Source organism: Talpa occidentalis, unplaced genomic scaffold (assembly GCF_014898055.3).
Source record: "Talpa occidentalis isolate TD23 unplaced genomic scaffold, MPIMG_talOcc4v2.1 talOcc4.9, whole genome shotgun sequence".
In the NCBI taxonomy this organism is placed as follows: Eukaryota; Metazoa; Chordata; class Mammalia; order Eulipotyphla; family Talpidae; genus Talpa; species Talpa occidentalis.
The window spans coordinates 37,931,532-37,948,910 of NW_023605305.1; the positions used below are offsets into that span (position 1 = coordinate 37,931,532).

Below are 17,379 nucleotides of genomic sequence, written 5' to 3' on the forward strand. Positions count from 1 at the left end.
TTTCTGACCTAGCATATCATCTGTTAGGAAGGCCCAGCTTATTTTCTGTTCAGTCATATGGCTACTGCTGTTCACCTGGCCCAGTAATCTCAACCTCTCCCTCTCTTTTGTTTATATGACCTCTGAGGTTCCTTTGGTAAATAGGTCTTGGGAGCATGTGGCCCCAAAAGATGATTGGATCTGCTTCTGGGAAGATCATTATGAACATTACACCCCCCAAATCCCTTGACCCACTGGATCCAACCACAGGTCAAACTAAGATCTAGCTGGGGCATCAAGTTTTGAGTTGGCATACCTGGCGGCCTCTTAGGTGAGGTAAGGCAGAGTATCCATCTTCCATATGCTGCTGCTGTCTCTGCTTCATCACTAACCCCTGGTCTGCCCAGCATAGAGTGAGAATTCAAGATGAGCAGAGCATAGAATGCAGCATTCCAGCCCCCAGATCAGCATTTAGTCAATGACCCCTGAAAGCTGCAGCCCCTTGCACAGGTGTAAGCTTCTTGGCAAAGATTCTGCCCTTTCATGCCAATGGCAGTTGGGTGAACATCCTTAAGAGGATTCTATCTGGTGCCAGTTCCTTCCCAAGTATCGGCAGGACTCCTGTTACCTTTACATGACCTAACCACACCGCTGTCTTCCTGAAGCACATCTAGGAGTATTCCAGAGTTAAGTAGTCCCTCCCCAGAAACAGAGGACACCTTCCACTAGGCTGGGAAAAGAGAATGCAGATTTTATGTAATGGATGAGAGATGAGCTTTGAAGTCAGCCAGATTGGAGCCTCACTTACTGCTGGGTGACCTTGGTCAAGTCCATCACCACTCTGACCCTCAGTATTCTCATCGACAAAATGAGGACAATCTTAGTGCTGGTATAAGGATGAAAGAAAAAATGAGCATGGAAAGTGCTTGGCAGAAGGCTGCACACTGAGCTGTGGTCTCTAGAGGTGATGCTGCATTATCATCCTCATTGCACTCAGCAGTTAAACCACTGCAGGATGAGCCATAGAGCAACCTTGATGGACGAAAGGGTGAAGCAGACCTCCAGGGAAAGAGGGACAAAGCCTGTGTTGCAAACTTCTTACAGAACTGCTGAACCCCATTTCAAATAGTTGCTTACTCTCTATTTTTCCATCACAGGGTGTTTTCTTTTTTAATTCCCTTCCAATTCTTATCCATATACCAGACAGTTCAGAGATCTTTTCATGGAAGGCAGACTAAGCTGAGTAGATGCCACCCTTCCTCACAAAGGAGAGTGGACAAAAGATTTGGCTGTTAGATCTTGCTGGTACTGGGGATCAGTGAGGCTGTCCCAGCCATCTAAATCTGTATAAGCAGCTTAATTTTATCTCTCCCTGCACCTCCATCTGGCCTTCGGAGCCAAGCCTTCCAGGAAGGAATGAGTGAGCAGGAGGCTGTGCCCTTTGTGTTTCTTCTTGCTCCTTCTTCCTGAGCCCTGGACCTCGTGCTGTCTTTGCCTGGTCCTCCTGCCAGTCTGGGTTGTTTTGATGCCTTACATCTTTGTGATAACGTTCCACATACACAGCTAGGAGCAAGAGCAAACAGGAAAGCATCTAGCTCAGAAAAGAAGCTTTGATAGGACTGATGGGTAAGGAGCATTGCCAGAGCAGCATTCAGTTTGGATAACTCTTTCAAGGTAGGCCCAAGTAGCCATACCTCTTCCCAGAGCCATCTTTCTTATCCAACTTCTAGCTTTCCCCAGAACCAAGGACTTAAATTAGACTCATTGATCGGCACTGAGCTCTCAAATATAACTGGTTACTCAGATAAAGTAGGTAGAATGAATGAATGAATGAAGAGCAAACAATGGGAAGTAGTGAGGAGTGTGGCAAAAATAGGAAAATATGTCCTATCTAAGGGGGTCAGCCATTTCATGACCCCTTGAGCTTTTAAAAAATTTTCCCTAGAGAAAACAAAAATCTGGGTGTGTGAGAATGTATGTGTGTGTGTGTGTGTGTGAAATTTCTAAATTTTTAAAACTCTGGAAGGCTAAATGAATATATTTGCATGCCAGGTATTGCAAAATGTGGCCTTGGAAGCATCCATCATGGGCCATTAGATTGTACCTCTGAAATGGTCTCTTTAATGAATAACTGAATATTTCCTAGTGACTGATACTCTCAGAAGGCTCTAAACAGCAAGGTTTGAAACAAATCATTTATCACATACTTTTTTTTTCTTTTTAAACCAAAAAAAAAAGTATGTGTGTGTCAAGGGTCACTTCATTCCTGACCCTTAGGTGCTTGGCCCTTGTGGATCCTCTAGCTTTTCCCCCTGTCCCTCTGCTCCATACATGCTCCTTGAAATGTCCCCATAATGGAGTAACTTTGACTAAAATTAAGTATACAAAGTTAGGCAATTATTGGAGAAAATGCTTGCAAAGGGGATAGATAGATGAGGGTGGAGGGCAGAAAACTTATTAAAAAAAAAATAAGCTGGACCCACCAAATATCTTTTTCTCCTACTTCCAGCATTCCTTCTGGAAAAGGCATGACCCTGAGCAAGCCCAGCAAACTCTCAGCCTCAGTTTCCTCACCTGTGACTTGTGAGGCTGGTTCTGCCCAGATTATTGTGAGAATAATGGGATGTTGGGAAGGCACTTTGAAAAATATGAAGATATTCCAGTACGGTGTGGCAGGAGGACATCTGTGTGAGCCCTTGGGACTGTGCCTATTATTAGCCAGATTGAACAGTTCTTCCACTTGTCACTGCTGCAGCTGCTGCCTGCATGTGGGAGGCACAGGGACCCTCCAGGAGGATGAGGCTGGCAGCAAGAGAGAGGTGGCACCGGTGATAGTGTGCCTGTGGGCATCTTCACTATGCCCACTGAAGAACCATCCTAGGGTCTGTTGTGAAGGACTCCAGAGCCAGCCAGCCCATTACAAAGACCCTAGATCACGGTGCTTTATTTGGGAGTACAGAAGGGAAGGGGCTGAAGGGCTAAAACCACAGGGTCCCTGTGGATAAGAAGTTGGCCCTGGGGGTGTCTGGTGCCACCGAGGAGGAATCTGTACCATGAAGTTGCATATAGAGTGGGTATATTCCTTGGCACATGCTGTGCTAAGCACTAAGAATAAAGGAGAGGGATCAAATAGACATCATCAGATACTATGCCATCAGAAGACTGGCAGTCTCGGGAGGGGACAAATGGAAAGCAAGAAAGCACATATTCTGTCATCACAACTCAAGAGGAGTGCTATGACGGAAATAAACGGGCTGTGGGACAGTAGTGGGGTCTGGGGGGCTTACTCTATGAGGTGGTCAGAGAAGGCCTCTCTGCGGAGGTGACTGAGCTGATAAGCAGGGGATGAGAAGGACCATCTTATGAGAGGAGCTAGAGTATGTCTGAGGGACACATGCCTGAAGTGACTGAAGAGCTAAACCACAGTGGCAGGTGGAGTGGCAGGTAGTGAGTGGGGTATAGTAAGGCTGGGGAGAGGGGCAGAGGTCAGATCACATGGGGCTCCATGTGTGTGTATGTGTGGGGGGGGGTGGGAAGAGGACAAGTGAGAGCATGCAGAAGAGCACACATACACTTAACCATAGATGTACTTTTTCTGGGAGGATGCCCTATCACTTTCATCAGATTTCCAGTGCACTAAGCACTCCAAAATCACTCTAGGGAGTTTTCTGAATCAAACTTAGTCAACTAAAGCTTTAAAACAATTGTGCCATATGATTTCTTTTCTATGTCTAGAAGCTTTGCATCCTAAAGCAAAATGTGAGTTCCTGAGACACCATTTCCAGTGCTCCTCCAAGGGCACAGATGCCAGGGTAGGCTCCAAGTAAAAGCTCTGGGGACCAGGTGTTCCAGTGCCCAGACGTGTTCAGAGTCCCGTTGGCCAAGATCACTCACTTCACTCTCTCTGCTCAGCAGCACAGGGCATCAGGGAGAGCATTGAGCCCTTAGTCTATGCCTGCAGGCACAGCCTTTGCTCCACAGGCAATGAACAGGATTAGTGAGTACTGGCTCTCTTCTGCTTGCAGCCTCCTCAATGCCAACAAGATCAACTGTCTGCGAGTAAACACGTTTCAGGATCTGCAGAACCTCAATCTGCTCTCCCTGTATGACAACAAGCTGCAGACCATCAGCAAGGGACTCTTTGCCCCTCTGCAGGCCATCCAGACACTGTGAGTATACCGCCCCAGGTGCCAGCTCATGCCCAGGTGGCAGTGATCCCAAACATGCATCCCCAGAAAACACGCAAAATGAAGGCACAGTGAGAATACACAGAGGGGCTTTCTAGAGCCTGCACTGATAGTGGAAGTACAATATTAGTGCCAGCTTCCCCAGGCTAATGCATAGACCATGCTTGATGCCACACCCAATACTTTCCCCGAATTCAAACTTTTAAGCCTCAGACCAACCTGTGAGATAAATAATATTATTATCCCCCATTTCGAGATGGAAACCAAGGCACAGACAAGTTACATAAACCAATCAAGGTTGCAGAGCTGGGAAGAAAAAGAATTTGAATCCAAGCAGAGTTGCTCCTGAGCTGCTCTCTTAACCTCTGTGGCCACTATAATCTGCGCAGGATTGTCTGTTTATGAGCCATCCCTGCCCACCCTCACAACCGGCCACCCAACAAAAGCAAGCCTCTGACAGGAGTGCTCTGGGAACATTCACCTCCCTTTCTGGGGAGCATTTCCTCACTCCCAAACTCTGCAGATATTCATAAATTGTTCACTAACACAGATGACACTTGAATACAAATCACAACTCAGATGTTTCACGGTGCCAGACCCCAACTCAAGCCTGACCATGAGCCTGAAGGTTTCTGGAGACCCCCTGAGTCATTTGGCACTTAGTGCCCGTAGACAGAGACAGGAGCTAATAAAAAGGAAATGCAGCTGCTGCGCATGCACCCCAACTCCATGCCATGCACCGTGCACAGTGCTATGCAGTTATTTACTGAGCCGGGGGAGCAAGAACCACAGTGCTGCTCTTGCGAGGAGGAACACACTGACAACAGCAGCACTGCTATATATGGTATGCTCACCAGGTGCCAGTCGCCGTGCCAGCTGCTTTATGCCTGGTGTTACCGAGCTTGAAGGAATAAGATGCAGCCTGCTCTAAGTGTAACCTCTTAGAGTGCAGCTTCTTTGGCCATCAGGATTGGCATGATTGAGCTTCTAGGGTGCAGGGGGGAAGGTGGTGGGTGTCCCACCCCAAGTACAGAGAGCTGGGAACCTGGTTCCCCAGACCAGATGCCCGCATGACTGTCTTCTGCAGACAGCAAGCCTCAGGCCCCCTCTCTGAGTCCTGTCTCAAAGCAGCCACCATGCTGTGGAGGGTCCCGCACCAGGTGGGCAATGGTGGGGCACAGCATCACGGATCACTCCTGATTCGCTTCCATCCCTCTCGCAGCCACTTGGCCCAAAACCCATTTGTGTGTGACTGTCACTTGAAGTGGCTGGCCGACTACCTCCAGGACAACCCCATCGAGACCAGTGGGGCCCGCTGCAGCAGCCCGCGCCGTCTGGCCAACAAGCGCATCAGCCAGATCAAGAGCAAGAAGTTCCGCTGCTCAGGTAATCAGGTTATGGGGCTGGGCCCCACTTTCTGACTCGAGTACAGCAGCCCCAGAGAGGCCAGTAATCCAATCTGGAGGACAGCAAGCGCTGTAATGGCTCCTGGGGAGCATCTTTGCAAATTAAATTGGGGAAATTCAGTTAGCCCTACAGAAAACCAATTATCTTATGGATTTAAAATAAAACACACACACACAAACACACTCTAAAAGCATGGACAGCAGGGGGACAGGGAAGCTGTTTTCAGGAGAAACAGAATCCAGACAACAGCCTAACCCCAGGGCTAGGCAGAAGCCTGAGGTTGGAGCCACCTTTATACCTGTGCCCTTTACAACCTGCATCTGTATTTTTTAGTGTCCAAAGTGGCAGATAGAAAAATAAATATACCCTAGGCCAGAATGCCTGTTGTCTGGGGGGGCCCCTCATCACCTCTAATTCCACCCTTGGTACAGCCCTTCGACCACAGTGTTGTACAGGTTTCACACACATTTTTGCCAGCCTCCTTCCCAGCCCGGATATGTGCCTCAGGCAATGGCAGCAGTAGCAAAGAGCTGTGCTTGGGAAGAAAGCTGAGCCTTGCACTCTAGTTCCCATGCTCTCTCCAGAAACTTCCCCCCTTTCCACCACATCTAGTAAAGAACCTGGAGGTGAAAGGCAGGAAACTTCTCAGCTCATCTTGGAAAGAGCAGGAGCTGTCCTTGACACTAAGCCAGATGGGCAAGCTGTTAAAAATGACTATCATTTGTGTCATTTGCTGCTGGAAATGTTCACCTACCTGTGTTGTCCTCCCAATGCTGAGTAATGGATAGATGAAAGTACTGAACGGACCCTCACTCTCTGTGATCAGCAAGAGCCCTTCTTACCCCTCCCCCAACTGAAAGCATCTTGCATAAGTGAATTTTCGTGGGGAGAATGTCAACACTGGTGCTGGGAGAGACCAGCAGGCGGCCTTCTGAGTCTTTCAAGTCATTCTTGTCTTCTAAGTCAAACTCCTTAGTTCCTTTCTCTAGAATGATGAACTTTAGCCACCTTATTCTTTTCAACAGAAGCAAATACCTTGAGAGGGCTTGGAGATACTACTGGGGTGTGTGACCATATGAGATGTTGGTCCCAGTCTGTCTTCCCTGGAATCATGATGTCAATTTCCAGGCGCTGTCTCACTTAGGATGAGCACTATGCTAGCTTCTTGTAGGATTTGGTTCATCCAGAAGGTCTCTGAAATTGGCAGAAGTGGTCCGTTCTGTAGCACATGGAGCCAAGGGCTCAGGGGTGAAGGGACACCCCAAGGTCACAGCCAGTGCATGATGGAGGCAGGGCGAGGCCTGAGATCTGGTGGCATCTGGAAGAGAAGGAGCACCTGGGAGAGAGGGCCACCTCCCTAAACGATATCCTTTCCCAATCTCATGCCCTTGCCTTGCCCCCTCCCACCTCGAATTCCTTCCTTAAGTTCTTCCTGGGCTGGCAGCATCTTTGGGAAGAAAACCCCCTCCCTCACAGCCGAGAGGTGTCACCTGAGGTGCAAACAACCTTTCCCCGGGTACCTTTCCTCCTGAGGTACACTTCTTATTCCCTCTGCTGCCTCTCTCTGGCAAGGATTAAGTTAATGATCTCTGCCAAGCAATTGTGTCCAAGAAGAGGGGCCGATAAGAGGCAGGGGAATGCAGGGTACCATCTGCCAGCATCAACCCCTCATTTTGTGTGGGTGCTGGCATGATGTCTGCCCCAGCTTGTGGCCAAGGCCTGAGTGAAAGGGCAGGAGAGGAATCAGCCCAGGCCCTGGGCCCTACATCCCCCAGATTAAAGGTCCTAACAGTTGCCTGGGAATGTCTATAGTCAGGGAATGGGGGTGGCAGATTGGGGGTTGGGGATCCAGACAGAGCTAAATGGGGGATTTAGAGATGACCTAGGAAATGCAGAGATGAATTCTATGTCTAATTCTACCTTTGCATTGGAGAGAGCCTGGCTGCTTTTCCTATATGGGATAGGAGTAACTGGAAATGAAAAAAGTAACAAGCGGGATGAAGGGGCAGGATTCTTGGATTGACCCCATCTAAACTCATTTTTTCTTTAAATCAGTATTACTTAGAAAGATTGTTCCTATAAAAGTAGAGAAATGTAGTGTGTGAAGGCCCTGACAAAGCATCGAAAACACTTTTATTTTGTGAAGCTGCAAAGGGATAAGAGAGGCAGAGAGCGGCCTGGCTGAGCTCTGCAGGCCTTGACTTGGAGAGACACTGGAGCGCAGTCCTGCCTTGGCCTTGGGGGTTACAGAAGTCATAGGTCTAAAGCTCTGTTTCCAGGAAGCTCCAGAAGAAATAAGGAGGGGCAGGTGACATGTACTGGATTTGACAGATAATAACTGTGTTTTACTTTCCCCTAAAAGCACCCCATTGAAAGACAGCTGATGTAATTAGGAGCCAATTTGAGGGCTGCTCCTGAAACACATAAAGCCCCTCCTTAGGCGGGGTGTCTGGCTTCCCAGCTGCCCTGTGTCTGCCTCTATCAGCTGCATCTGCCACCCTAGGCAGCAAGATCAGCTTAGAGGTGGATGCTGCCGTCAGGCTCTTCTGGCCATCAGATTAAGTCCCCCTGGAAAGGCAGTGTCTGGCAGCCAGGGATCTAGGCCCAGGTCCAAGGGAACACCTGGCTGTTGGAAGATGCTTCCTGTCTCCCATTACCCTTCCTAGCTTTGTGTGGAGACTGATCAGCAAGAAGGGCCCCCTGGCACAAGAATGGCGGCCACTGACAAAATGTGTCCCCAGTGGCAGACAGCAAGACGCCTCCCGGGACATTATAGAGACCACAGAGGTCACCAGCCTATGCCAGAGATGAAGAAAGCAAGGCCCACAGCAGAAAAGTCTTGTCCAAAGTTATAGAGAATTATTTTCAGGGCAACATCTGGCATCCAGGACTTCTGACATGAAGATTCTTGATCACTTTCTCTACAGTTACCTCCATTTCTTTCTGTTGAGAGAAACTAAAGAGAAAGAGAATGAGATTTTCAGGCTTGGGGGCAGGAACTTGAAAAGCTTGGATTTTCCCTACTCTGGTACTGAAGCCTTGATCAAACTTCAATAGGAAATCCCAAAACCAGTCTTTACAGAGCCCTGCCCCTCTGAGGAGTAAGAGAAGTGTCGAGTCTAGATGCCAGTTGCTAACTCAACTGGGAGAACTTAGGAAGAAAAGAGGCCAGACCCAGAGCTGTGGAGTGACCTTTACTCAGGGTCAGACATTGCAGATGACCTGTGCACTGTCGAGATGCTGAGACCCTTTTATACCCAAAACACCTTGAGGATCAGTGCCCATGTCCCTCCTATCACAGGGCATGGTACAGTTGGATCCTGGCTCATTGTCTCTTCACAATGCACACATCCCCAGTCCAGTGTCAAGGGGAAGGAGTCCCAACTTAGCAGATGCATGAAAACCACCCCTATTCTGGCAGATAGGGCCAGAAAGACTGGGCAACCTCACCTGGGCCCTGGGCATCCAGGACAGCTGGTTGGTGGTTGGTGGACAATTGCCCACAATTCACTGGCAAAGAGGAGAGCAAGAAGGACCCTTCCCCCTTTTGTTCCTTCTCTTAGTCGAAAGAGGTGCCTCATGGCCAGCGGAACAGTCACCCCTCTATAAATATTGTTCTCAGACCACCGGAATGTGGGTTACTCAGTCCCAAACCTGAGCCCCACCAGCTTGCCTCTTTCCTCCAGCTAAGAACATGTATTTTCCCTTCACAACCCTCCTCTCTTACACCTTGAAGGATCTGGGATGAACATCTGTCAGCCAGAGAGTTTGGGGCTGGAGGGCCTCTGATGGTGGAATACCAAAGGGACTTTTTTTTGTAAAGAACATTGTGGTATTGCCAGACCACTGGGAATTGTGGACTGTCTCTTGAAGGGACTAGGGGAGTAGACTGCCCGAAGCACCCTCCTGGTGGGATGGTCCCCAGATTGTAGAGGGTGCGGAGGATCCTTCTGCTAAGTGTGGTGTCTCTTCACATCCCTGGGAGTGATCGAGTGGCATTTAGAGGTTCAGCTCAGGCCTGTGATATGACTGCAGACATCTGGGGTCGTAATTCCCTTGGGAAGGATCCGTTCTGCCGGAGACTCCTCAGTAGGGGTATCCAATAGAGCCCTACCTATTCTTCCCCTTCCTCCTGTGTCTCCCGGGGCAGGTGCGGGTGGGGGAGAACCTCCTGTCTTCGGAAGTGCTCCTGTGGACCCCTGCTCCTGGTACTAATCACGCCCAGTGGGGGCCTGCTCCGGCTTCCGCTTCTCCACGCTGCTTCCTCTGAGCGCTCCTGTCCTCTCTCTGACGCTGCTTCCTGACCTTGACTCTGACCGGTCGCCGCGGGGCTTTCCTTTGTGCTTGATCTAACCATGTGGTGGAACGATGGAAACGGAACATGGTTCTGTCAAGCACCGCGGAAAGCACCGCGCTCTCCTGCAGCATGGCCTGCCGCCGCCAACGCCGCCGCTGGACACCTCTTCTCTGCTCTGGACCACCTCGGCCCACCACCTACCTGCCAGACCCACCTCTCCCGGTCTAGCCTTGAAAAGGGTGGGGGCGTGGGGGAGTATCCAAAGATTCATAGAGCGCCTCCACCTCCAGGTAGCAGATTCAGACTGAAATAGGTATGGAGGAGCACATTGGGGGCAAGCTAAAAATCTGTGTCCCAAGATCCTCTTCTCCTACCCAAAGCAGCCACAATCCCTTACAGCTAGTCTGGATGCCTGCCCCGTTGGTTCCTGGAAGAGTCCCAGCCCATATCGCCTTCCCAGTGGTAGCTAACCCAAAGATCAAACTGCTGTGACCCACCCCCCTCCCCAGCTGCCACCTTACTGGAAGCATTTGGAATGAATGTGGGCATGAGAATGGATCCAGCCTGCTTGAGTCTGACACTTTGGATTTAATCTGAGTCTCCTTTGTAACTGACTACAGCCCTCATGAGACCTCTGGCCCTGGTCCCTGTTGCAGTGTGAAGTCCCTTCGGTTTCCTGGACCTTCCCAGCACAGTTAACACGGAGGCTGAAGTCCTGGCCTCCTCCCGTGGTGCTAACTCAGAGCCTCATGGGGACTGTGTAGAAACCTGCTGTCTCCGACCATAAATAGGGGGCTCCTGATATCTCCACTTGGCTCGTTTCTTGATAAATCCTAGACACAGTGTAACCAGCTTGTGTTGTTGGTTCTGCCCCTTACTCTGCATCCTGTCCCGAGAGAGAACCCCGGTGGGAACCAAGTCCTAGTGTAAGCCCAGGAACTGGGCTCCAGGCCCTCCACCCAGAGATTTCATTCTTAGTGCATCCTGTTCATTGTATTATTCTTGGTGTGTCCAGCAAGTCCTGCTTACCAACCTGAGTTGTGTTAACGTATTGGAACGTCACAATATGGCAGGAGTACAACGGCTTTACATCATCCCCTTGTTTAATTTTCACAGCAACCCTCTAACCTTACAAATGTGGTCATTGAGGCGCCGAGAAATTAGCTCACTTGCCCAGTGTCCTCTGAGTCCAGAATGGCTGCCTCTTCTGACCATGATACTTAGCCTTCCTAACTGTGAACTGTCCCATGGCCTTGAATTAACTCAAAAAGACCTTGACCGAATTGCTAGAGAACTGAAACTTTTTTTTCACTCTCTTTTCAACTTACTTCTGTTCATTAAAAAAAAATAATTTGAGGAAGGTAGAAAATCTCTCAGCAGGAATATACCAAGATCCATGTGGTACAACAGGACCTCGAGCCTGGAGAAATCCTCTTTCCCTCTGAATAGAGGGGTCATTCTAAGGTCCTCGACATTGCCCCACCATTGCCCCAGGGGCAAAGCCTCTGATAGGGGCCATACTGGTCCCCTGGTCCTGCAGCAGCTAACTTGGGACCAGGCCATGGCATTTCCTCCAGACCAAGGCATTTCCCTCTGCTTCCAGGCAGATGGCTGTATTGGTGACTGATTCTGATAAGGACAGCTGTCCATCCAACTAAATACCAAGCTCTTGATAAAAGAGTTGATGCTTTCCAGCCACCGATATCTGGCCCTCCAGCCTTTGCCCAAGAGTGGATAATTATGTGCCTGGCAGTGTTCTCTTGATTTCTTCCATTCATTACTTATGACCCCTGCTTGTCCATGTAACTCTCCTTCAAAGCTGATGAACCCCAGGAGGCCACCCAAGGCCCCTAATTCGCTTTCTGCTCCTTTCGCCCTTTCATCCCTCCCATCTTAGGGACATGGAGGTAGAAGAGGAGAACTCTGGATATGCATACTGACAGGTCTGTGGTCACAAGATAACCATGAACCTGTGACTGCCACTGGACAAACTGGTTGCCCAAAGGATGACACAGGAGATGACTGCTCATGACAGAAGCAGCCATCCTGGACCCGGGGCTGGTCTCTGCCACCAAGTCCACCCAAAGAATGGGAGCTCCGACTCCCTGCCTGCTCCCACCCCTCAACTGTCCATTCCCTCCCCAGGAAGTGACTGCAGGGCAGGGATCCATCATAAAATCACATTGCTGTGGACTTCCACCCCCGGACTATTAAAGCTTCTCTGTGATCATGTACCCAGTGTCGTTGTTCTGAGCTGCCTGCGAAAGGGGAGGAGGGCATCAGGGGCAGAAGCAGGCGACATGCCAGATGACATCAGTTCTCCTAAGAGCCATTTCAGCCGGGGTTTAGTTTTATGGCCCTTCTTCAATTCCTCTGAGATCTTTCTTCCATCTGAACTCACCCCCAAGAGAAGATGCTGCAGCCTATTTCAGTTACTCCTCTCCTACTAAGTATTTCTGGCAGTGACAAATATGCTTGGAGATTGAAATTGACTTTTAAAGCTCTGGAAAAGTTAAAAATACTTTGGGGTAGTTATGAGCATTAGGCATAACAAATGGCTCTGAGAAACCCTGGGTAGTTTCGGTAATGAAATATGAAGTGATGGAGGTGGCATTTCAGGCTGGCTCAGACTGGAAAACGAACTCTTTCGGTTTTGTACCTACGCCGTTATTAACATTTCTGGCTCCCACTCATACAAAATATCACACTCCGACCCCCTCATTATTACAAACCAGGGCAATAACACAAACAGCAGGGGGAACAATTCTGGAAAAGAACACATTAGTCCATCGAATCTAATTGCAAAATCATTTCATTAAAATGGGTCAGCGCCTCCATTGCAGAGGTCTGCCAGTTGTAATCTAACTATACTACAGAGAGCGATTCCTGCTAACTACAGACGCTCTCACCTTGATTAAAACCAAAATGCATTTAATCGGCGGCTGTCCCAACTGCCACCCAGCCCATGCACGCCTTCAGGCTCATCATGTGGAAGAGCAACCAGTGCTCCCTCCTGGCTTGCCTGTGATTGGCACTAGAGGCTTCTCTGATTTGCAGGGATTCCATTGTAGGTATCTTCTGCAGGAAAATAGATCTGTATGTGTTTGACCTGCCCCTTCACGCTGTCGCTGTGTGGACCCACTGGTAGGAAACAACAGAGGCTAGTATTTAGCAGGGTTTGCAAGTGAAATTTGCCCAGAATTCAGCAGATCAATGTGTGTGAGGAAGAATGGCCGAGATCAGAGTTATTCAGTGGGGTGGACAGATGCTGACAAGCCAATGGCAAAAGATTTGCATAATGCATTGGACCAGGAAGCCACCACAGTGACTGGGGATGTGCGCACAGATTTTGCTTGTAGACACCTCCTGATGGAAGGTGGTGGAGTAGACAAAAGAGCGGACTGAGGAAGGAGCAGAAGAAGAAAGGAGACAGGTTCAGGTGTTACTTCAGAGTCAGTGCCCCACCAAATTCATGGGAACTGCCACAGGGAGAAAATGTGAGCGGTAAGGAACCAACAAGACGGAAAATACCTGTTTTCTGCCTCAGCATTTCACACCGTGAGAAAATGTCATCCAGCCCACCTCCACCAACTTGGACTTTTATTACCATTCCTAGAAGGATGTGGATAGTCTTTATGCATAGTATGAGTCACATGGACCCCAGCAGCAACCTGCCTGGATTCATTCCTCTGCCAATAATGGAATACCTCTGAGCCTTATTTTCCTCATCTATAAAATGGACTTCTCATAACATCAATGTGTCACAAAGATTAAATGGCATCACCCATTTCATGTTCAAAGAATAGGGCCTGGTTCATGGCCCATGCTCAGTAAATACCATTATTACTAGCTGCAGTGATGTTTTAGTGGCATCAGGTATGCCAGATGTCCCATTAGGTTCTTTAAAACACACACACACACACACACACACACACTCAGTCACAAACATCTCTACAACTCTCAACCCTTCCCCAGAGACTTTCTGCCACCTTAATCTTCCTCTAATCATTATAACAACTCTATTGAAATGGGGCAATGGCAGTAAGTCCTCACCCAATCCATAGGTTCCTGGAAACTGTGGCTTTAAGGGAAGCAACATGTAGCAAGTCCTCAAATAACGTCGTTTCATTCAATATCACCTGGGATTTTTTTCCTCATCCAGATTATAGTGAAACAACATTATTCAAGGATCTGCTGTGTTTGATCCATGTTTTACATGTGGAGAGACTTAGTCTAGCACTAGGCAAAGCTTGGACAAGCCCACACTTTCTACTGCTAAAATCTGGGAACTGCTAACACCATATTCATTCCCAGCACAGACAACATGGCCCAGGCATGCCCCAGCCAGCTAAGCACACGAATGATGTTCACATTCTCTGAAACACTTTACCATAAAGACTCACATACGGGACAACTGATGCCCCCAGTGGTATCCTATTTATACATACATCTTGTGCTAGCTTTATACCAATGAAACTTTGAAGGTGAAAGGGTGAAGACCCTACCCTCGTCGGCTACTCCACATCTGACAGGATGAGACAAACTTCCCCCATTACCCATGATTTCCCCCATGATTTGTGGGCTCACAGAGGTTTGCCCAGGTTCAGGAGTGTCATTTCTGATTGTTCCATCAACTCCCCAGGGCATCTCTCAAGATAGCCCGTTGTTAGTCCTACTACCATAACTGTGTGACCTCCAGAGAAATTCAGTTTCCAAAAAATAAATTTTAGCTGCTTTTGGCTCATGGGAACTGGCCTTTTACTATTGTTAAACAGAGCTTGCTCTCAAAGACAGAGGTCAAAGTTGACCCTCACAAGAGTTATGTCTTCAAAGTCTCTAAATCTGAGTTTGTTTTGAGTATCCTTTTTTAAAAGGGTATCAGGCAACCCTGAGCCAAATTCCCAAGCAGTAGGACAGTGGGCTCCAATTCACCCAGCCTCCAGCCCTGGTTATTGTCATCCCCAACTTGCAGGGAGGTATCAATCGTTATTGATCACCATATGCCAGAGCCCCTTTATTGTATCACTGTCTGCTTAGATCCTGAGGACAGTAGAGTTTGTGATCCCACCCCCTTCCTCATTCTCAGCCCTGGCAGAGTCTCCATCAAAACTCCAGTAAAAAAAAAAAAAACTCTTCATTTGGATTATCAGGAACATTTAGAGGACCCATGGACTAAGTAGGCCCCACCCCAAATTCAGGCCAAATTCCATGCACATGGGCCCAGGAGCATGTCTCTGAGAACTTCTAAGACTTCCATCAGCTTCTCCAAAAGGTCCATAACCCACAAAATCTTCAGAGCCCACAGAGCTTGAGCCTTATTTCCTTGAGGACTGAAAATGATGAATGACAGAGATCAGATGCAAAACAGCAGGACTGGGAGTGGGGAGAACCCCAACCAGGTGGCCCTGACATGAAGGCAATGATGTATCTGTCCCTCAACCCCCCTCAGTTTTTCATTTCTCCCCATGGGTCCCTCTGTGTGTCTCCCCAACCCCACTGCCCACAATCTCACCACCTGTTGGGCACCCGGGTGATGCTGATGCACCTCTTTGGCCCGCCCAGGCTCAGAGGACTACCGCAGCAGGTTCAGCAGTGAGTGCTTCATGGACCTTGTGTGCCCCGAGAAATGCCGCTGCGAGGGCACCATTGTGGACTGCTCCAACCAGAAGCTGGCCCGCATCCCAAGCCACCTCCCAGAATATGTCACTGATTTGTAAGTACTTCCTGGGCATGAACCCCTATACATCCCCATGTACCCGGTAACATGGGCTCCCCCTAGCTGTTCTCCATCCCTGAGGCCATCCCACTCACAATTCCACTTTGTTCATCCTACATTTTTTTTGGATCTCCACTGTGGGCCAGGCTCAGTGCCAGGCCCACCAGTTTCCACAGTGGGCAAAGTAGACAGTCCCCAGTGGCCCTTATGAAACTTACATTATAGCCAGAAAGAGATTAAATAATTACAGTAAAGCAAGAAGACAACACAAATGATTAAACATATCTGAGTCTCCATTTCCCTGTGCTAATAAAGAAACATGTTGGTTTATGCAGAAGAGGAAGAGCTGAAGAGTTACAGCACAGCGGGAGTTAAGGCACTGCACATGGGGACTGGCAGACCAGGATTCCCTTCTATCCCGGGCATGGAGGAGGTTGCTTCTCAGGGCAGAGTCTCGGATTCTTAGCTGTAGTGGAAATGATGCTATCTGCCTTCTAGGGTGGTTAGATTAAGAGAAAGCAAGGCCAGAATGCATCTTGAATTCTGCCATGTAAAATGTCCAGCATAAATGGTAGCGGTCTTCATTAGTGCTATCATTCTCTCAGGCATAACAAATCACAGCAGGACTTGGCAGTGCACAGCCTTTGGGCCTGGCTCCCCCTAGGTGAGTGTGAATGTTGGAAGTGGAGTCGCTGAGCTGACCCCAGCAGGAGGATGTGATCAGGAAGGAGCCTAAGGGTTGGAACTTAGGGAGCACATGGGAAACCATTCTGGGGGGTTTCAGTAAGTAAGCATTAGTAGCCCAACAAAATGAAGATAGATTGTTGGCAACTGGTTATCTGGATGATGAAAAGATGTGCATGCTGAGTACAAAAACCTCATATACCCTAATAAAGGGCTTCCTCCAGGAGAAGAAACCTTCTCTGTGTTCTTTCCTACCCATTCACATGCTGTCTTCCTGATGGATGCCCAGACTGAGTGGACAGACACCAACATTTTCCATGGTTCTGTTGACCTTGGCTGAGTGTGAGGTCCAGGCAGCAACTCAGCTGAAATCATGGGAGAGTAGGGGTGTGGGGAGACTCAATAGAGGGCAGCAAAGGAAATGCTCAGCCACAACTAACCCACCTCATCTCCTTGTTTCCTATATAGGCGGCTGAACGACAATGAGATATCTGTTCTGGAAGCCACTGGTATCTTCAAGAAGTTGCCTAACCTGCGGAAAATGTAAGTCAGACTGCTCACCCCCCACACCCAGGATTGTGTTGCGAGGAACTGGTAGACCCTCATCCTGTCTCACCACTCAGCCACATTCTGACCCCTTCTCTGGGCACATAATAAGAAGCAGGACTCTAAGGCATGGCCATGTAGACACAGACTGAAGTGAACTTCACTGTTTTAAAAGCATCCAGCATCATGTAAAACATGTCTGTCCCACGTCTGTCCCATGCATCTTGATCCCCCATCTATACCTAATGTCTACCCCACGAACTGATGGTAAGGATGCAGGAAAGGGCCAGCAATGGGAAATGGTTCATGTCACTTAGTCATTTTTATAAGGTGTTGGTTTAAAGGTCTGGGGTTTTGGGGGGGGGTTGTTTTTGAGTCAATTATTTTATTGAGGTATCATTGATTGTATATGTTTTAGGAATATAGGTTCACACTTCACCCACCACCAAAGTACCAAAGACCCCCACCACAGTCCACCCTTTTGTCCCCACCCTTCACCCCTTCCCTCTGGTAACCTCAGTTCTGTTGTCAGAATCCAAGGATTTGTTTTCATTTTGACTGTT

The 17,379-nt window shown here is 48.7% G+C and overlaps 1 protein-coding gene across 2 annotated transcripts in view; it reads left to right on the forward strand.

Moving 5' to 3' along the window:
* The window catches only part of SLIT3 (slit guidance ligand 3), a 610,824-nt gene that overhangs the window by 506,501 nt on the left and 86,944 nt on the right, over positions 1 to 17,379 (forward strand). For both annotated transcript variants that reach the window (XM_054691197.1, XM_054691196.1), the window contains exons 13-16: positions 4,005 to 4,148; positions 5,389 to 5,552; positions 15,433 to 15,583; positions 16,739 to 16,813. In XM_054691197.1, the coding sequence (XP_054547172.1) occupies positions 4,005 to 4,148; positions 5,389 to 5,552; positions 15,433 to 15,583; positions 16,739 to 16,813 (534 nt within the window). The remainder of the gene's footprint in view (positions 1 to 4,004; positions 4,149 to 5,388; positions 5,553 to 15,432; positions 15,584 to 16,738; positions 16,814 to 17,379) is intronic.